Raw genomic sequence first — 21653 nt, forward strand, 5'->3', positions numbered from 1 at the left:
GTGAGATCAAATATAATTTCTTTAAATTTACACTATTAAAACAAAAAGGTATAAATGAGTCACTTTAAGATATCGTGGCTAAACAACACCAAATACAAATTTTTTGACGAAGATTGAAGTAAAAGAAAATGTTTTTTCCAAACAAGTAAAAGAGAATATTTATTTATTTATTTTCTATAAACTAAAGGTATATATATATAATGAAAACTAAATGGATATTTATTTACATAAAATAAAATTCTCTCTCTTTTTCCTTTTCTCTCTTGTGAGCCGTTACCAATTGTGAGCCGTCACCAAAACTTTAATTTTTTCTCTTTCATCCATCAAAGATGGGTGACTTAGAGTCAATTTTTGACCCAAAATCACTTATCTAACTCGTTTTTATCTTTCTCTTTTATCGAAATAAGTGATTTTCACATCTATTTTTTTTTTTTTTAATTTTGTCATCTTAGTGCGACGTTTGTTTGTTCGTCGTCTTCGTACGGCGTTGTTTGTCTTATTTGTTTCGTTCAGATATTTGTTCGATTTAGATTGTCACACATCAGATTTGATCTAGGGGCAAATCTAATGACTTTGGTCGTTCACGTTGCAGATTCAGAGACATTGGTATTCCGGAGACTTGAATATAGTCATATGTGTGGACTTTTGTACTTTGCCGTTTTAAGCTATTAACATGGATGCTATGAGTTTGTTCGCAGATTCATCCCTTTTGTTTTTAGCGAATTTGCAATGTATCAATGTATTCTATCAATTTGAATCAATAAATATCATTTATTTTTGTCTAAAAAATATATATTTATTTACATGGCAAAACCATCGATTTTTTTTATCAAATAGTTTAATGATTTTAAATTTATCTCTTAATGTGTTTTGTTAGTCAAGTAGTTTAAGGACTATAAATTTATCTCTTAACATAAATGAGAGGAGTGTCAGGTTCAAATCTCATTATCTACATAGTTAAAAATATACTCCCTCCGTCCTAAATTATAAATAAAAAATAAACTCATTTTCTTTGTCCCAAATTATAAGGAAAAAGAGCAACTTTTATTATTTAATTATGTTTTTTGAAAAAAATTATCTTTTCTAAAGGAAAATTAAATGCAAAGTGCATTCAATTTGCTATCTTTTTCATTTTCTCTATAATCAACTATCAATGAAAATTGTTTTTACATCTTCATATAAAATTTATTTTAAAAATAACACAAATAAACTATGTTACAAACTATTATGTTTTAGTTTTTTTTTTCTTATAACATGGACCGGAGCGAATATTTTTTTGTTGGTGAAAATTTACACGCCAAGAGTTAAATTTTAACTGGATATGTTTAATTAGTCAGATTAGGGTAAAGATTAATAGCTAGATAGAAAGAGATTAACAGTAATTACGTTGTTCTATTGACTAGACAGTTGAGGTTGAAGAAGGAGGTGAGAGAGAGAGAGAGAGAGGGAAACATCAAAGAAAAAGAACGTAATCGAAGAGAATGAGATTATTATCATCATAGGGTTTTTAGGGTTTTTGATTTTGAACCAATTTTTGGCGAAAATGTCTCTAACAAGCGTGAAAATGTCCGAAGAAGTTTGGTTAACATGCGCAACTCATGCATTCTCCACTGAAACCGAAGAGATTATGGGTCTTCTTCTTGGCGATATCCAGGTATAGTATAATAATCCCCAAATTCTTCTTGATTATTTTTTCAAATTTTTGATTTTTATTTTGATTTTTCCCCAATTTGTGTCTCACAATGTTAAATTGAATTTGTGAAATTGTTGATTTTTCAGCATTCGAAAAATGGGAGTGTGACTGCATTGATATGGGGTGCATCTCCTCAAACAAGGTCTGATAGACGAAAAGATCGTGTTGAAACTAACCCTGAACAGTTGGCTGCTGCTTCAGCTCTTGCTGATATATCCTTTCTCTTGTTGTGTGTTATTGCATTTAAGATAGATCTAAAAAACTCATTTTTAAATTCAATACTGTTTATTTTGACCTCACATGTCACCTATGAAGCAGAGACACGGGGGCACGACACTGGCATGTTGACACAAGTAGTAATTTGAGAAAAATGACATGATTGAATGTAATCACACCTGCGGTGTTAGACACGTGTTGGACGCCGCACATATTTCACTTAGAAATGTCGTGCTGCAGAGCATATCACTTAGGCCCTGTTTGGATAAACAACTTGATTTGCAATTTATAGATGATAAGTGCTTATGTATAAGCTATTTTTATTACAAAAGATAAAATATAGTCTTAATTTGAAATTTATAGATGATAATCTATTTTCATAAGCTATCTTTGAGAGCATATGAAAATAAGCTGAAAACAACTTATGAACATTTCATAAACGTTCTCACAACTGCTTAAGCCGGTAGGTAAACTGAAATAAGCCAATCCAAACAGGCCCATGTGTTTAATGCATTGGTTTAGCTTGACAATGCTGTCCAATTTTGATAATTTGCTGTTCTTAGTGATTTAAGGACTACAATTGTTGCTTTGATTGTGTCTTTAACTTCATAGCACAAAATGACTGTTACAACTGGAAGAACAACGAGGGTGATAGGCTGGTACCATTCACATCCTCATATTACTGTCCTGCCTTCACATGTCGGTATGTACTTTCGGGTAAACCGTTTCCCATTGTTTCGATATTATCTTCTGCTTATCACTGAATGTATCATTGTTTTAGTTGTTTGTGCTTGGATTGGAGAACTGAATCCTAATGTGTTGCATTTATGAAATCGAAGATGTTATATAGTATTTTTTTTCTCAGAGAGAATATTGCTAGCCTAGATTTGAGAAAGGAGTGCGCTTCTATCATCCTTTATGTTATACAGTTCCTAGATGTTGAAGTCAACAGTATTTTTATGTATGGTGATATTCTAAATTTTGCACTTTGAGTTGTGTTCCAACTTCAACATCAATTGAAGGTTAGTATGTGTGACTGAGCATATGAATCAAATATGTTGCTGTAGAGGATCAATGATAGATACTAGATGAAAATAGTTTTTATCGATAGCAAATTCCATTACATTCAATGTATTCAAGCATCCAGGTTATCTCCCACTCTAAAACCCTATCCAAAACCAAAGTAAATCTGTCGAGCACGTCCTACCTATTATTTATAGTCTATTATCTCATACTCTCTAACTAACTCCCAGACAAAGAGGGTTTCCCATCATTTGGCTGATGCAAATGTTATTTTCCATGAGAAATTATAAGAAGACTGCACATTTTTCTCTATTGCCTGTATTGTTTCATTGAAACAGACAAAATATCGATGTCTGTTACTGATAGTATGATGCTTAATAGTTACATGCAGTTACTTATTCACATGCACCTCAGACACTTCTCCACAAATCACTGAATAATACCCTGCGTTCTAGTGTAACCTTTCTGAATGGTTCAACTTGAGCACATGCCGTACATGGCATGTACAACTATCATTTTCCTATATCTGCTATTTATACTCCACTTTTGGTATTTAAGGTAGGATATAACATTTTCTGATGTAAGACATAGAAAATGTATGGGTTTACAATAGCATATAAGTTTTGATTGTGTTTGAACAATAAATTAGCTAGAGAGTTCTATGAATTAGGTTGAAAGGCTTTCTAGCAGGCTTTAGATTTAATTTAACAGTACTCACTATTCATATACGTATTCTAAACTTCTAATGACATCTCTCCTTCCTCAAAAGTTTGTGATCTGTTTGCATACATTTAACAGCATGCTTGTTATCGCATTGGATAGGATTGCAACAAAGATTTTTTTTAAATGACTTGTCTTTTTTCCTTTTTGGTTTTATCCAAAGCAACAGTATAATCATTTAATCAGCATCTTTACTATTTTGTAGATGTGCGGACTCAGGCAATGTATCAACTTCTTGATTCTGGGTTTATTGGGTTGATTTTTTCTTGTTACAACGAAGATGCAAACAAGGTTGGTCTGAAACACATGATAATTGTTAGATGTCTTGCAGTATTTATTCTCATCAAGTTTAACAACAAATAGCTTTGAACTGTATTCAGATAGGAAAAATTCAAGTAATTGCTTTCCAGTCATCTGATGGAAAGCAGAATAGCATGTCAAGACCCATACCTCTGTCTCCTGTAAATAAAAGCTCCATTATTCATATAGATTCATCACCAAGTTCCTCAGAGAATTTAACAACAAGATCTGGTTACTTCAAGGGAGATAGCCCAGAGCAGGACACTGGTGATTCGAGAAGTGCTGGTGCTAGTAAGGTATGCTTTATCTTATATGAAATAAGATTTAACACCCCGTGTGTTGAATTTTGTGGTTGAAGAATAGACAACAATTTGAAAAATGTAGATTACATTTGAATTCAGAACATGGTGGGACTTGAATGTTTATTTCCAATCTATATTTTTGTGATTGAAGTTCTTAAAGATCAGGGAAATTCTTTCCTGTTATACTGGGTTTTGTATACATCCTTTTGTTGATACAGTGATGTTGATCTTATGGAAATGCGTTCAGTCCCTAAAGGATGTCCCACCAGTATAATCATAGTTGCATTTTTCTGTCTAGGAGAAAGATAATTCGTTTTATGTGTGTGTTTTTAATTTATGTAATCAAAATTTAAATTGTAATTTTTCCTAGGGTGGGGGGAGATCTTCAGAATTGGGGAATTTCTTCGCTAATGCTGATGCCAACTATCTAGGGAGTGTAAAAGATGGAGAAAACTATCATCTCAACAATTCAGACATCATCGCAGTTGATGATCCCATGGATATGTCAGAAAGTATGCAGGAAGCTATGCACCGCTCAAATTTGGACATGAGGTACAGAATATAGATGAGTATGTATTTGAACACTTTGTTGTTTATCAACTGACAATTTAGGCGTGTTTTTTGGATTTGGATTCATCTTGTCCCCTTGCACAAAAGGGAGCACAGTGGCTGTTGTTTATTTAGTATATAAAGCTTAACCCAGGTGACCTGGTGATAAAGGTCTGGATAGCTGCAATATACTTGCCATTAGAGACTGAAATTAGGAAGATTAAGGGGAGGGCCCTGATATCCATTTTATTGTAAACAGTAATGTCATATGTATGAACATAATCTTTAACGTGTCTTAAAAATGCTTCCCTAGAATGCTCCTTAGTATGATTCTGCTGTCTTTGCTTATGAAGCTTTCCTTGGAACAGTTCCACTGTTCCACCAAGTATATATGAAATGCCTATGATAACATAGTACACTATAAGTTTTGCATTAGAAATATAATCGTGCAGGGGAAGGTATTGTGTGGATGTTTCTTGACATACTTCTTAGTTAAACTTTGAATTATAGATGGAAGTGATTACTGTAGAGAATTTCAATATAAAAATGAGAACTGCAATTTTCTGTATTCACTGTATTATGATTGTTCACAGGTATACCATGTCTAATCTTTTATGAGGTTGACAAGATAGTTTCTCCATCTTGGGTTTTAAAATAACACATATTTGGTGGCAGTGGTGCAGAGTATGTTAGAAAGGAAATTCCCCTTCATGTGTTGCCATCGTTGTCTTTTATCAACCTTGATTCGCCGCTATCATCATACACGGATCTGCAACATGTACTATTTGAAGAGGAACGGACTGCATATAATCAAGCCATCTTACAAAATACAAGGTGGTACTTGATTAACTTATATACACTTATTCTTGGTACATATATGAAATTTTATGGAAACACTGTTTTGGGATGAGACCGAAGCATTGAACTTATTGAAGTGTTTCTAATTTCCTATGCCATTTGTTTCTGCTTTGTAGGGATGGGAAAGTGCATCCACTCACTTTCATACACCACACTTCAACTTATCAGGCTTCCTTGTGCAAGTTGATTGAGTATTGGTAAGAGCATGATCAAGATGCCCGTTTATTTATTAGTTCTATTTTTATTGGTTTGTTCTTTTTCAATAGAGAATTATTACTTTTTGGTACAGTTTAAGTCCTGCAATCAACGCACTTCAAGATCGACTAAGAGAGAATGAAATTCGGGTATGTATCAACATTTTTAAGTTGCTTCATAATTTATTTTTCTTGACCATGTTGTCAGTATCTTAAGAGGTTGGATATATTTCAATTTCTTTATTGCCTGATCCTCTGTGAAATTTTATTTCCAATTTTTTTACTGTTATTTACAGAAGACCCTAATTAAGATTCAGAACTAACTTGGCTCCCTCTTCTGTCATGTCCTATGTAGCGCTTTAGACGTAGTTGCTTCCTAAACATGCTCACAAGTTATTTGATGACCCAACAAATTTGAGATTTCTGTCTTTCAATGCTCTGCAACATTTGTTCAACCATCTTCACTGTCTATTGACTTATGTTTTTGAATTACAGTTAGCAGTTCTGAGTGAAGAAGCCAAGAGTCTGGAGGCGGAGGCATCTACGTCCAGAGGGAGTGAAGCAAGTTTAGGATCTCCCCGTCAAGTTGCTTCTCCCCGTCAAGTTGCATCTCCCATACATCGAGGAAGTTCATCTCCTCGCCAAAGAAACTCGCAGAGTTCAAGTGAATCTCTTGGTTCAAAGAGTGTAGCTAGTCCTGGTAGCCGGAGCAGAAAAGGATAACAATGTTGAATTCGTGTCGGATGTAGTGCTTCAAGCAACATGACTTGATGATTAGTGATGATTTTGCTAGAACGATACATAGAATGTACATGATAGCGGTATTACGCCTCCGCAAAATTTGCTAGTTTGAAAATGATGCTCAGTGAAATATTTTGGTTGTTGGAGTCGATTACCTGTGTACAATTGTGAGTGGTGACTTGGCCATTTTATTCTTGGAAAGAACAAATTGAAGTTATCTCAATGACATTCATGGTTGGTTTAGATTGCCTCTTTGGAATTGTTGAATTTTTTTAAAACAAAAATAATTCTATGGAATATGTTTTAAACTGTCTTATATTATATCAAATAGAACAAACAATTAACGAACACTCATTTTTTTTGGTTACAAAATAAAAACTCACTCATTTAGGATTAAATGATCAGAGAAAAGAACTTTGATAAAAAAAGATAAGAGTGCATAACTAGTTAACTCATTGTAAACTTACCGTCAGGGGGTAACATTTTTTACACAAGTCTTCAATCACATTTTCATTGCATACCACATTAATCTCATTAACATAGGTACAAATTTGGTTCAACCGAATTATTCTTCTTTTTTACTTATTTATTTACAATCTTATTTTCAGCAGAACCGATAAAATCAAGGTCTGAACTCTGAAGGTCTTATTGATTCAATCTCCATCTCGATTTTTAAAAAGACATTGCGGTTTTAAAAACATCAAATTAGATAGGAGGATAAAAACCTAAACTAAGATAAAGAAGTGATGTAATTACAACTCAGATGGTAGTTACATATATATTTGATACGTTTCTACACATCTTTAAATCTATAATCCTCTTTTTCTTGACACATGATATTCTTTCTCGCTACTATTCTATTTGACTTGAAAAAACTTAAATGAAGTTTTTTTTTTTTTTTTTTTTTTCCAAATAAAAAAGACAAGATTCCTCTAAAATTAAGAAACTTTTTATTAGATATGTTATGTTAGAAAAGATTGATTCGTAAGTGTCACTCAATTGATAGCTACGATAGACATTATTACGCATTCAACTCCAAATAAATGTGAAAATAAAGTATACAAAATTAGAATGCTCAAGTATGACTTGTTACTAATCATAAACTAATTTTCAAAATTGAGTTTAACGGTGTAAGTTTCAATAAAAAATGCTTAACCTCAAATATAAAAAAAGAGCATGCCATTGCCAATAGCATGCGATTAGAATTAGAATGGTAGGACCAAAGCAATCCAAGTCCCCAACTTCCAGTTGTAACCGTCAACATTCATTCTCTCATTCTCACTTCTGAAACTAACAAACTTTCTTTCTACAACGCTATTTCACTATTACACTTTCTTCTTCACTTCATAATCTCTCTTCCAATCCAATGGCTTCATCTCACTGTACTTCCTTCTTCTCCTTCTCCTTCTTTTGCTTACAATTGCTACTATTTTTTAACCTCAAAACAGTATTAATTTGTTTGAATTCTTCTCCATTTACTGTTTTGCATGTACTTTCTTCACTATCAGACACTGTTATCTAAATTAATACTCTATTAGTTTGTTGCTTTAGTGATGATAAATTTGTTTTATATTATTTATTACTTTTGGATAGTTGGATTAGCAAAGACTGATTATAAACTTTGAAGCACATACATAATAGTTTGAGAAAATGACAATAATTCAATGTAATCATGTTTCTATGTCATGTTAATTGATGCTACAAAGATTATAAATAAAGTAAATTCTCACAAAAAGGATAAAGAGCAGTCAGGTGCATTAAAACTCCCACAAACGCAGGGTCCGGGAAGGGGTCCCACTATTTTGGTGTATTGTACGCAGCCTTATCCTGTTTTTCATTCAAGAGGTTGTTTTTAGGATTGAACTCGTGACCTTTCAGTTACATGAAAAGAAATTCAAATGATTTGTCGAGCACATGGTAATCTCCAAACACAAACCCTAGGGATCTTTAAGGAGGTGTTTGGAGACTGCATAATTAAGGGTTAATCGTGTAAATGCTTATGTAAATGTTGTTTTACAACCAAACAAAACGAGGGACAGGTTTGCATATGCACTGCAAGCCGTTTATATAAGCTTGGGAGCTTATTCGAAAATAAAGTGATTTTTTTTTTTTTTGGAACACATCATAAGCTATTCCAAGTACTTAGACAAGTGTTTATTTCATTACATAATGGGTAGAGCGGCGTAATGAGTTGCAACCTTTGTAACATTTATAGCAACTCTTTCTTTTTTCTAACGTTGAGAGTCATTCTATTGTCTTAACTTGTATGTATTGCTCATGCAAATGGTGAAAGTCTGCGGTTTGTTCTTAGACCTTTGAATGGTTTTTATTGTTTGGTCCCCAAAAATAATGGTTATTTGGGTCATTAAACATATCACAGGTAGCTTAGGGACACAAAATGTCAAAGTATTAAACTTGCACTTTGGTCAAGAAAGAGCTGAGTTTTCACAACATTTTGGTACTAGAAGTTGGATCAGTAGGAAGTCACTGCAGTACGCTAGACTGGTTGCGTCAAAGCAAACAGTTAGATCTTTAACCCCATCTAATGACCAATCAGCAGAGATCCAATGTAAGTTCTTTATTCTTTGACATTCACAATTTATTTTGCTATATAAGCTATTCAAATGCCATTGTTCTATTACTCAATTTCTTTAAGCCTATTGAAAAATTCCTGTCATCAATGATTTCACGTGCATTATTTTTGTCCTACTTCGGACGGAAATGATGTGTTTTAGGCTTTAGCAAACATGTTGATGTCATACTGTTTGTGCTTTGTAGTGTAGAGAGTACACACTCAGGTGCCGGAAGTACATCTATACACTATAGATTATATTATATGAGTACATATTCGGGGCCGTCAATAATACTAACATAGCATGCCAATTCTCAACTCTCCTCCCCTGACCTTGCACCCCTCTTGCTAGCTAATGTAATGGGCACAGCCCTTCTTAGGACCTAGCCTTGTTTGTTGCTTCCCCCTCGTACCAAAATGAAAACATGGTAATTGTTTAGGAATTTGGCGCATTGACATACTTGAAATTTGATTAGTAATATACTCAAATGCATTTACTTTAAGAAAATACATTGGTTTAAAGAACTGTGAATTTGACTTTGTTTAAAATAATGAATAATCTCCAGGTAAAAAGAACAGACTTAACATTCATTATGGTACCCTGAAGAAAGTTAATAACAGTTTAATCCCTCAATCGCAGAAAGTGGCACAAATTTGGCCTTCTAAAAATGTTACAACAATTTAGTTCCAGTTGATATCAATTTATCCCTCAAATGTAGAAAATAACATGAATTTAGTCTCACCTATGATTCGTAAACAGAAGAATTCTTTTGAAGTCATTTTTCATGATTGAGGGACTAAATCTGGACTTTCTTTGAAAGACAAAGTTGATGTCACCTCACCTATATCTTTAGAGGACAATAATAGGTGCTTACTCTAAGAAATAAAAATGGATACGAGGTTCATTCAATTTGATATGTTTAACTAGACCCTTATTGGTTTCTACATTACTCTACTCAGAATGGCATTGTTTATAAAGATTATGTTAGGAGGATCTCTGGTAAGATCTTGGCCAGAAAGGGGATTTATTCGCCCCTGAAGTTTTATCGATCACAACAAAAGAATTACACAAAAGAGAACTATCTTCTTTCACACCGGAAATTCCAGTTTAGCTAAGCAATATTTATAGAAGGTTGGAAACAACAATACAAACTAACAGAATAAAACTAACTAAACATAAATAACAACCTGCAAAACGATCTAACAATAAAACCTAAACACACAAATACCCGTAAAAAAGAACCTAAATACATATTAATCTCTATTTATATTTTTTTCCCCTTCTTTCAGTAATAAACCTTTAGAGCCTTCTCTGTAGGAAGAGATTCATTAAAAATCAGTAAGTGTTTGCTGGTGCATCTCCGACCTCGATAACAACCTTGATCTCGACAATTGGTTCATCTTAGGCTTCTGCAACTACGCACAGATCTTTTGTTCTTGTGTTTCCATGATTGTCTCTTCTGACCAGTTTGATTTTAAATTTATTTCTTGCCTTGTTCTCGCCCAAGAACAAGATTCTTGGTGGTTGTCTTCTTCATAAATGTGTTCTTGTGGCTGTGACAAAATCCTTTTTAGAGAAGGTTGTGCCTCCAACTTGTTCGACTCACCCAAAACTCGTAGGTTAGTGTTCTCTCCCTCCATTGTTGGCACCTCGTAACAACCACCGTTTCCCTCTCTAATTGTTCTGATCAGATCTGTGGAAAATGAATCTCAATTTGGATCTTGGTTTTCTTCATGCTAAGAATGAAACCAAATCATTGTCTCATCATCCGTGCTCATGTACAACATTGGTTTTCTTCAGCCTTAGCTATCAAACCAACAGGGCCTGTCCAGTTAAGTTCTGGCAGCGCTACCCTTTTAGCCCACATGTCCTCCCACTCCGGCATTGCTGACTCTCCCCGAAGATCTGGCTGGTCAAACTAATTGTTAGGAACCCGAAATTTTAATTGAAAACAAAAGACTAATTTATTGAAAGATTGAGAAAGAATAAGATAGTTATCTCTCCTTTAAGGGTCTCCTCTTCTACAATAGAGCCATTGATCTATTCACGCAAAATAATACAAATCTGAATCATATCCCTTCTGTAACTCATTAACCTCCTATGTATACATGATAACCCTATAACTATCTCATTAATTAATAAATTCCTCAACTAAATCCTTCTTATCCTACATCCTAACAAACTCCTTATCCTATATTCTAACAGATTCATTGGAGCTTCCATTTCCAACTGCTAGTTTGCACTTTACAGCATTTTTTTTTTTAGAAACTTGATCATATACCAGTCCACATTGTTTAATTTTCAAAATTCGGTTATTTTTTATCAAGGTTCTGTTGGTTTATGTCAATATGGGATTCTATGGGGAAAATACTGATAAGTTCATGCATTCAATATCTGGTTCACACAATCAAAAGTGCGTATAAACTGACATTTTCATCATTAGATTTCCGAAAACTGAAACTGTTAAATTACTACATAAAGCAATTGAAATTTTCATGTGGCAAAGTCGACTAACTTGATATGTATATATCATAGTCTGGCTTCTATTGACAATCTTTTTTTGATGATAAACAGCTGTTTCAAGGTCAGAAGATGGTTCTGAAGAGAGTAAATCTTCCGGTTTGACAAATCAACTGTTTCCCAATTTTAATGATGTTAGTGCATATAGTAAATGTCATCATCTCTACTCTCTTCTCAATTGTCACCAGCAATCAGCAATTCAGCATCAATCAAACAAGTCCTAATTGATGATAACATTATTATACAGTCTTCATTAATAACTCTTGTTCTGAAATTTTAAACCTATATAACTTCAATCTCTTTGCAGGTGGAATTCTTGCTCACTAACTTATGTGATACGGCATCAATTGGAGAGCTAGAATTAAAAGTAAGCTATCATGCTGATCAATGAATTTATTCTCTTCATAAGCACAATATTTTTCACGTACTCTATTAAATCTTGCTTCCTTTGTTGTTTCTTCTTCATTACCATCTGCCTAACCTCCAAATATATATCAGCTTGATGGATTTCACCTGCGTGTAGTGAGGGATTTGACTGAAAAATCTAAAACACTTCCTCCTTCAATTCCTGCTCCTGTAAGTATAAATACACCCGCAGAAGCACCTAAACCAAATGGATCAGTTTCTACATTGACAACATTGGCCATCTCGAAGCCAGCACCTTCTTCATTATCTATCGAGGGATTCCTAGAAAAAGCTGCAGATGAAGGGTTGGTGATAATTCATTCTCCAACGGTAAGATTCTAAAACAAACAGTATTTTACATTCCATTCAATAATCTACTCTAAAACCATAGAGCAGGTTGGCATCTTCAGAAGATCTCGGACGATAAAGGGAAAACGTGCTCCTCCTTCATGTCAAGAGGTACACTTGAAGGCCTTTCCTTCTCCTTTTTGGGGTGGTCAACTGAAATCTTGTTATCATAGTATCTTACATTCACCGCATGTGTATGTTGAGAAATCTACAATTTCAAATATAGTTTTTGATAGTGTCAATTTTTTGACAGATGCAAAATGTTGAGGAGGGGAAAGTGATTTGTTACATTGAACAGCTTGGTGGGCAGCTACCAGTTGAGGTTTGTGTATTAAACATGTTTCCTAGCTCTTTCAGATTCTCATCATCATATACATACACTGTTTACTGTAGTTACTATTACAATGGCAATCATAGTTTTCTTTTTCCTTCAAATTTCTTTCTAGTCTGACGTGTCCGGGGAGGTCATCAAGATTCTAAGAGAGGATGGCGGTTAGTTGGTTACCTCTATTTTTATCTGTTTAAACATAATGGCATTTTTATGTGGGTTTTGTTCATTACTTTGTGTGTGTGTTTGTGACAGATCCTGTTGGTTATGGTGATACACTTATAGCAATATTGCCGTCATTTCCCGGAATAAAGAAGCTTCAATATTGATCTTTCAATTTTTTTTCCTTCAAAAAATGCATAGATTCACTGTAATTGTCTGATACTTTGAGAACAAGTTATATGGTAGTTCAATAGATTATACTCCCTGCAGTATTCAACACTCATATACTGAGGCTATTTTTCCCCAAAAGGAAGGATAAGGATAAAATGCCAACCCTGCTTTCTCATTCTTTCTCGTTGATTTGCTATTTGCTTAAGTTATATTTGCATTTTTGTTTGCAAATAGCCTCCTATTCAAAGACAAATATTCATTGATTTATTTAAAAGATGGTGTAAGTCGCAGTTGGAATCAAGATAGAGTATAAACAAACAAAAAGCCATAATGATAAAAAAGTTAATTTGCGCACATTTTGATAGATAAAGGACCCAAATGGGACAAATATTTTTTTAAAAATTGAATAAAAAATACATTTAATTTTAAAACATTAAATTTCCTTATATATTTTTTTTCCATGCATTTGCAAAATGAATTTTGCATACTTTTTGGGGTGGTTTGAAAGTGAATCCAAAAAATAGAGTGTAATCCAAGCTTTTCGTGGGAGTGTAATTTTCTCTTCTTTATTTTGTAAAAACAAGTCAAGGAGTTTTTTTCTAAGTTACTCTGCATCCCACAAATATAAGATATTAGTATAAAAAAGCTTTTATTTCATGTGTTGGTTAATATATAATGCCAATGGAGTACTTCCTCCGTCCCAAAATGTAAGTAAAAATTTGTCCCAAAATATAAGAAAAAAAACAAACTTTTATCCTAATTAATCTTGTTTTTTTTTTTTTTTTTTTTTTTTTTTTATAATTAAAAAAATCATCTTTTCAAAGAAAAACTCTTGCTTATTCTCATGAAATTAAATGCAAATTACATTCAATTTTTCCTCTCTTCCATTTTCTCTATAATCAATAGCCAATGAATTTTTTTTACGTTTTCCCATGAAACTTATTCAAAATAAAACACAAAAAACTATACTCCAAATTCATATATTTTAGTTTTCTTAATAAATATGATTTGATTTTTTTTCCTTCCGACAATTTAGGACGGAATGAGTATTACTTTTCTTTTTTTATATTATACTTAATTATTTATTACTCTAACTTTTATCAATTCTTGTAATTTTTCTCTAGTAATTTGGTAAAGTAAATCATAATTTTCATAAAATCAACAAAAATAACTTTTATTCCCTCAAAAATAAAATATAAGGTAAAAGGAATTTAAAAGAAAATATAAATGCAAACATATCTGGTCTAAATTTTGTGTTAAATACATTGGATTTTTTAATTATTTTAAATCCAATAATTTTTTCTTTTGACCATACATTAATCTGGGGGCAATAATGCAACCGGTAACACACAATAAGTTTTTATTATATTTCATTTTTTCTTTCATTTTCAAAATTAATTTAGTATATTTTTGGGATGAATGGAAGGTGAATAACAAAATTAACTATTACTCCTTCAAGAATAAAATAAGTAAAAAGAAATTTTAAAAAATAATAATTAAAAAGTCAAATATATTTAGTCTAAATTTTGTATCAGATACATTTGAACTTTTAATACATTAATTTTTCCATTTTTTTACCAAACATAATTCTGGCAATGACACAGCTAGTGACGTACATTAATTTTTCCCTATATATCATTTTTTTCCTTCCATTTTTTTTAAAAAAGAGAGTATATTTTTGGAATTCTTTAAAGTAAATCAACAAAATTAACCACTACTCCATCAAAAATAAAATATAAGCAAAAATAAATTAAAAAATAATTCAAAAGTCAAATATATTTGATCTAAATTTTGCATCAAATATATTTAATTTTTAAATTATTCTTAATGCGTTTATTTTTTCTTTTGACCAAACATTAATTTCGGAGTTTTTCTATTCACACCCTATATATTTCTGGTTACACCCAGTTTTTTTTTTAAGTTTTTGATAATACCAAAATTGTCCTTTTATATAAATTTTCTTAAAATCTTGATTGCATTCATTATCACTCTAAAATTCCACTCTCTTTCACCCACCAACGATCAAACAATCCTGATGTTCAATTAATCTCTATGGAAGATTAAAGAGTGAATCAAAACATCTTTCATTCATACTCGATTGCATATAAATAAGTGAATTTTTTCTTCTTTTTTAATAACACTGGTTTCAATTTTCTTCTTCTTGTTCAACTGTACTCTACGACAATTTCAGTTTTACATTGTTGAAGTTAACTTAAATTCAGTTTAAGTAGGTTCATGTAAACTTAGTTTACATAATCTACTTAAACTTAGTTTACATAACCTACTTAAACTGAGTTTAAGTATATACACTTAAACCCAGTTTACATGACCTACTTAAACTAAGTTTACATGTACATACTTAAACTGATATTGCGTATAATCATTGAACAAGGTTGAACTTTTAGATGTACACTTAAACGTAGTTTACATGACCTACTTAAAATAAGTTTACATGTACATACTTAAACTGAGATTACGTAGAATCATTGAACAAGGTTGAACTTTTAGATGTACACTTAAACTCAGTTTACATGACCTACTTAAACTGAGTTTAAGTATGTGCACTTAAACTCAGTTTACATGACCTACTGAAACTAAGTTTACATGACCTACTTAAACTGAAGAGGAATTTTAGGGTGTAACCAAGAAAAAAGGAAGATGCTTTTTGAAAATTAAATTTTATGAAAGGGTAATTTTATCATTTTAGGATGCAACCAGATTAAACAGTGTAATTAGAAAAACTCTTAATTTCGGGCAACGACGCAACCAGTAATACACAATATATTTTCCTTATATTTTCATTTGCATTTGAATTTTCAATTATTTTTAATACATTATCATTTTTTTTGACCAAACATTAATTCGAGTCAATTGCGCACATTAATTTTTCCTTAAAACGCAATTTAGTATATATATATTTGGGCTTATAAATAAACCCCAAGCCCATGATATAAGACATTCTCCATCACCTTTTGTCTTTACAACTTCCAATTTCAAAGTTGCATTGCTTCAAATTCATCACTCAGAAGAAGAGTGGTTGAAGATGGATTCAGAAGCTGAAACTTCACAAACCCATATGAGGATTAAGACTCAGCTATGCAGAAGATTCATGCAAGGAACGTGTCCTCTTGTTGCACCCCAATGCAACTATGCACATGGCTACCACGACCTCAGAACAGCAACAGGACCAAGACTATGTAGAATGTTCATGCACACCAGACATTGTAGCTATGGAAACAACTGTCGTTTCCTTCATGCAACTCCTCCTCTACCTCTTCATCATGTTCATCCTCAGCAGCAGCAGCATGAGAACATCAACTTCTCTTTTCCACAACCACGTAATTTTCTTCAATTTCTTTCATTTACTACACCACTATTTAATATTGTTTGTTCATTTCTTAGTATTAGAATGAAAAGGGTTTTTCACTGTCTAGCACTGACACATCTATTGAAGGTGTATCCCATGTTTGACACGTTTCAGTGTTTGACATAGACGAAAATGGTTAAATTCAGTTAAATCATTTTTTCAAATTATTATTTTTGTCGACGAGTCTGTGTTGTGTCCGGTATTTGTGTTGATGCTTCATAGGTTTTCCAATTTTAATAATGGGGTTTGAATTTTTTATGTAAAAAATAAAATGTTTTTTTTATTTTTATAATATTTTGAAGATTATTATTTGGACTGTGAAATAGTGTTATTGTATGATCCAGTAGTTCTGCAACAAGCTTAATCAGTTATGGTGTGTAAATGAATTTTGCTAGGTTGACATACTGTTAACATATTTCAAAACAAAATGACAAACATATTATGCTGGTTCTAGTGCTGATGAGGTTGCTTAGTTGTTAAGTAAGGTCTCGAGTTTAAGTCTTATAAATGGAAAATTGACGCATCTTGAATGCTTTTCTCCTATTTAGTTAGGGTCTGTTTGAATTGACTTATTTAAGCTTATCTGCTGACTTAAAATCTTTTGTGACTGTTTGGAAGAGCTTATGAAAACAATTACAATGCTGTCAATTGCAGAACATGGAAATTGGCGGTCTGTTCAATTTCCGCAATATTACAATGCTATAGTGCTGCTATTTGACAATACTTTGTACTAAATATTGTATCGCGGAACAATAGCGGTTTGTTCGAATTCCACTATGCTATAGTGACACTGTAACCACTATTTGACAACACTCCTTATGACATATCCATAAGTTGTTTTTAGCTTATTTATATAAACTCTCCATGATAGCTTATACAAACAGCTTATAGTATACATGAAAATAGCTTGACTTTAGTTTATCTGTTGTTGAAAAAATAGCTTATACATAAATACTTATATGATATGGACTTAAGCTGTTTATCCAAACAGGACCTTAGTCCAGGTCCAATATGATTTCCATTAAATCTTTTTGTGATTCAATAGAATATAGAACTGTGTTTTTGTAAATAAATTTTGACATGAGACTTTGTGAATGCAGAACCAGGGATAATGCAAAATACAGAATGCAGGATCATGCAAACTTCTGCTGCTGCTACAACTAATGGCCACTCTTCTGCACAAAACAACACAACGCAATCACAAACTTTTAGCTCTACTCCTGCTAGAAATACCTCAGCCATCACAGTGGCAACTACCTCTTTACATAAGAATGGACCCTATGCTGGTAAATCCTTATCTGACATAAACACAATGCAAAGGGTCATTCGTCTCTATGCTGATTGGATTTAAGAAGATGTATCGCTGTACCATAGCGCTGAGTAAATTGGACTAGTAGAGACTTGGTTATGTTTTTTTGGAGGAATATGAGGGGAAAGATTCAAAAGTTTTACTTCAGTAGAAATCTGACACAGTTTGTTTTGAGGAACATGCTATAGTTTTATTTTTACTTTTTTTTTAAAATTTTTGGCAAGGTATATGCTACAGTTTGTTTCTGTGCAGATATATACACATAGCCTTGTAAACTTGTTACTCCAAAATGTATTGGAACTGTTGTGCATCATTTGAAATACATTTGATTCAATTTCGAGTAGGAGTGTTCAATATAACTATCAATAATTTATGACTCACCCGAACACTGTAAACCTGTTTTATATTATAATCTGGTTATGCGGACAAGTTGTATCAATTCATCGAGTTAAAAGTGAAAGCTAAATATAGGCATGTAGTAACTAGTAAGTACAGGCCAATGCTATTTCACAGGTATCTTTGAAGGACCAAAATGAATATTTGCACTAGTTTTTGTACAGTTAAGAGTACACAAATAAATGAGTTCACTGATTCCAGGATTTCCTTTGTAAAATTTGAATAGATAAGATGGAAAGTTCTTTAATCTCAAACAAAATTGATTTGAACATGGATGGATAGAGAAGGAACTCATGCTACTTGAACAATAAAATGCATATTTGGCTTGTTACAGTATTGGTGAATTCAAAAGTTTGCATTAATGAAATGCAGGACATCAATGAATTCAGAAGAATATTGATACATAATGAAATACAACTGTTGCTTTCAATTGTTTTTCATGTATTATCTCCACAAGATCTTACCCATTTGATAGTTGACCGGGCTAAGGCGTCCATTGGATCGATACATTTTTTGAGAAGAGGATCGTCATGGGGCAAGACATCTCGCATTTCATCAGAAGCAAGGATAACAAAATTAACTGCCCTCACCAAAAGAACTTGAAGCGCAATTCTCAATAGATTGCATGCCCCTTCCATGTCCTTTCGGCTCAAAGCTTCAGTCGCAGGTATCACTGTATGCTCCATAGTTGCTCTATCTGGCAGGATAACCTCAAAGCCCTGAATATATATTAGTAAATAAGATGAACACATTCACATCTCTATTGCTTGTCAACATAATTCAACATGATCTTACTTCTAAGCATTGCAACGTTTGAAGAAAAAGTAGAAAACAACTAGTACATATGAAGAACAAGTAGGAATTGGGAAGGTAAAAAACAACTACTGCATATATACATACTTGACAGTCAACTCCATGTTCACAAAAAAAGAATCGGAAAAACGTTATTTGCAGATAGGTACTCTAACAAAATTCATTTTGATAATACCATTCAGGTGTTAAGCACCAGTGGTAACGCATAACAGTCCACATATATAGTAGAGCTATTAGACAGAAACAAAGTTCCCAACAAAGCAGTGTTGTCAAATAACTGCATTAGCGCACTAGAATTTGAACAAAATGCTACTGTTCCATGATACACTATTTAGTACAAAATGTTGTCAAATAGCAATTATTGCGGTGCTTCAACATTGTAGCATAGTGAAATTTGAACAAACCGCTATTTTCTGCTATTCACCATTGACAACATTCCAACAAAGTACACATATAGGAAACTGAAAACAAGTTATATATTCAGTGCAAACATATACTCCCTTCGGTCTCAAATATAGGAAAATACTTTTTTAAGGTTCACTCAGTAAATGATGTATCTAGTCTATAATATAATACATTATTTATTCAATGAACCTAAAAAATAAATATTTTCTTATACTTGAGACCGGAACGAGTAGTCCTATTGGACAGAAACGAAGTGCACAGATATGAAATTGAGAAGTTATTAATAGCTGCAAAGCATTAAATTAGGCATCTCACTTTTAACAAACAGACAAAGTTTCAAGCTCCCCTTTACTCAAAGTTTCAGCTAATCACTTCCATCATCTATTATATTTACCGTCATAACTGGTAGGTTCCTATGATCCATGTAAGTAAAAATGAATTCCTACTATACTATTGTCACAGAAAAACTCTAGCATGCTGTAGTTTATAAATGAGATTAAGGACAGTAAATTATTTAAAACAAACACAAGAACAAAAAAAGCAGGGAAATTACTTCATTTTGAAGCTTCTCCTTATAAAAACCAGCTGCTAGAGTTGCATTTGTTGCAAGCACTCCAATCCTCAAAGGACTACCAGCTTCAAGTGGCTTTAACTTAGCTTCCTTAAGCTCCTTTGCAACACACTCAGCCATATGAAGAAAAGGAACAGAACAACCTATGGATACTTGTTCATACCAAGAATGTGAAACATTACAAGGCATAACTATACAACGCGCCCCGGAATTCTCGAGAAAAACCCTCTTATTTCTAAGACTCTGCACAATCTGAGAAGAATCAACTTTAAAACTTTCCAAACTCCTTTCATAAGAAAGAAGCTCCTTGTTCAAAATTGGATCAGAACAAAGCAAAAAAGGAATAGGATTTTGTCCATCTTGTGAACTCAACTCCACAAGCTTTCTTAGAAAATTGAGAGTTGCATCAACAGACATGCCTCCAATTATGCCAACAGTAGTTCCTTGATAACCAAAAGGACTAACAGAATCATTCCTTACAGAACCAACAAGGTTCTTTGAAAATTTACCACTTTCATCTGCATTCAATATAACTGAAGATGGGGGTGTAGATAGAACTTTCCATGACCTTGACTTGCACAAGTATCTAGGATTAAGATTAGGATTAAGAATACTTACAAAACCAAATAATGTTTGTGATTGATAACACAAAGACATTGCCAACATCACATCAAATCAAACACCTCAAATGGTTTCTAATTCTTATTCTTATTCTTCACTATGAATTTTACACCCCCATTTGAATTGATGATTCCAAAGTAAGAGATTCAATGAAAAAGAATCAAACTTTAGAAAACCCTTTTTGCTGCAAACATGTGAAAAGCCAGAATCAACATGGCTCTTTTTCTCAAATAAGACAGTGTCACCATATCATATATTTTTGACAAGAACTGTGCTATATGGTGCGAACGTTATTTCGCACAAAACACGCGAACTAGTAATTTACGTGCAAAATCTTACTTTCTTAGAAAAAAGACCAATTTTATTTTCATACTTCCTTAAAAAAAAACTAATATTTTTGAAAGAAAAAACCATGCTTAATTACAAAGTATTTTTTTTAAAAAATAAAATAAAATCAGAATGGTCAAAATAGTATTCCCACCTTAACCTTAGGCACATAGAAATGCACCCATATATTTTATCTGGTTACATTTATAAGCAATTTTTGCTTTTTTAGATACATCGGTTATTTAATGAATTTAAAAAAGTAAAAGTTGTTTATAAATATGACCAAAGAGAGTATATACTTCTACGGAACATACGCAAGTTGAAGTGTATCTATTATTTGCTTTATTAATCAATAAATTAACGATCACTTTATTAAAATAAAAAATATTTATCAAATTGTATATTGTGTCGGTGTATATTTATTTTACACATTAATCATATTTTTTTGTGCATGTGTAAAATAATTTTATACATGCATCAAATGATGTGTAAAATAATTTTAGGCATATATACAAATTACTCCCTCCGTCTCTATATATAGACACACATTTAACTAAAAAATTATCCCTAAATATAAACCCATTTTTAATTAATTAAGTGCTACTAACTTATCTTGAAACATGAAAAAACAAATTTAAAACACATACAAACAAAGAAAAATTTGATAATATTAACACACAAAACAAACACATTAACTACATTAATAATTTCTTTTTAAAAATTGCTAAAAAATAAAAATAA

At 32.4% G+C, this 21653-nt stretch overlaps 4 protein-coding genes across 4 annotated transcripts; 3 read left to right on the forward strand and 1 right to left on the reverse strand.

The window, feature by feature from the left end:
• The first annotated feature begins 1370 nt into the window (after nucleotides 1–1370).
• On the forward strand, nucleotides 1371–6839 carry LOC11434784 (lys-63-specific deubiquitinase BRCC36). The gene is made up of 10 exons (XM_003597788.4): nucleotides 1371–1654; nucleotides 1780–1905; nucleotides 2525–2612; nucleotides 3858–3943; nucleotides 4033–4248; nucleotides 4625–4806; nucleotides 5479–5637; nucleotides 5778–5858; nucleotides 5951–6005; nucleotides 6351–6839. Exons 1-10 carry the CDS (start codon nucleotides 1544–1546, stop codon nucleotides 6576–6578), a joined length of 1332 nt encoding a protein of 443 aa, XP_003597836.2. The 5' UTR covers nucleotides 1371–1543; the 3' UTR covers nucleotides 6579–6839.
• A 956-nt stretch (nucleotides 6840–7795) lies between these two features.
• LOC11436368 (biotin carboxyl carrier protein of acetyl-CoA carboxylase) lies at nucleotides 7796–13279 on the forward strand. The gene is made up of 10 exons (XM_039830927.1): nucleotides 7796–7893; nucleotides 7926–7978; nucleotides 8977–9165; nucleotides 11744–11823; nucleotides 11997–12056; nucleotides 12188–12424; nucleotides 12491–12553; nucleotides 12696–12764; nucleotides 12889–12934; nucleotides 13026–13279. The coding sequence occupies exons 2-10, from the start codon at nucleotides 7963–7965 to the stop codon at nucleotides 13097–13099; spliced, it is 834 nt and encodes a 277-aa protein (XP_039686861.1). The 5' UTR covers nucleotides 7796–7893; nucleotides 7926–7962; the 3' UTR covers nucleotides 13100–13279.
• Nucleotides 13280–16146: 2867 nt separating this feature from the next.
• LOC11433075 (mRNA decay activator protein ZFP36L2) lies at nucleotides 16147–17821 on the forward strand. The gene is made up of 2 exons (XM_003597805.1): nucleotides 16147–16441; nucleotides 17571–17821. The coding sequence occupies exons 1-2, from the start codon at nucleotides 16147–16149 to the stop codon at nucleotides 17819–17821; spliced, it is 546 nt and encodes a 181-aa protein (XP_003597853.1).
• Nucleotides 17822–18378: 557 nt separating this feature from the next.
• LOC11427200 (broad specificity amino-acid racemase RacX) lies at nucleotides 18379–20862 on the reverse strand. The gene is made up of 2 exons (XM_003597806.4): nucleotides 19947–20862; nucleotides 18379–18894 (listed from the first exon to the last, which is right to left on the reverse strand). The coding sequence occupies exons 1-2, from the start codon at nucleotides 20628–20630 to the stop codon at nucleotides 18613–18615; spliced, it is 966 nt and encodes a 321-aa protein (XP_003597854.2). The 5' UTR covers nucleotides 20631–20862; the 3' UTR covers nucleotides 18379–18612.
• Between the last annotated feature and the right edge of the window lie 791 nt (nucleotides 20863–21653).

Source organism: Medicago truncatula, chromosome 2, assembly GCF_003473485.1.
Source record: "Medicago truncatula cultivar Jemalong A17 chromosome 2, MtrunA17r5.0-ANR, whole genome shotgun sequence".
NCBI classification, from domain to species: domain Eukaryota; kingdom Viridiplantae; phylum Streptophyta; class Magnoliopsida; order Fabales; family Fabaceae; genus Medicago; species Medicago truncatula.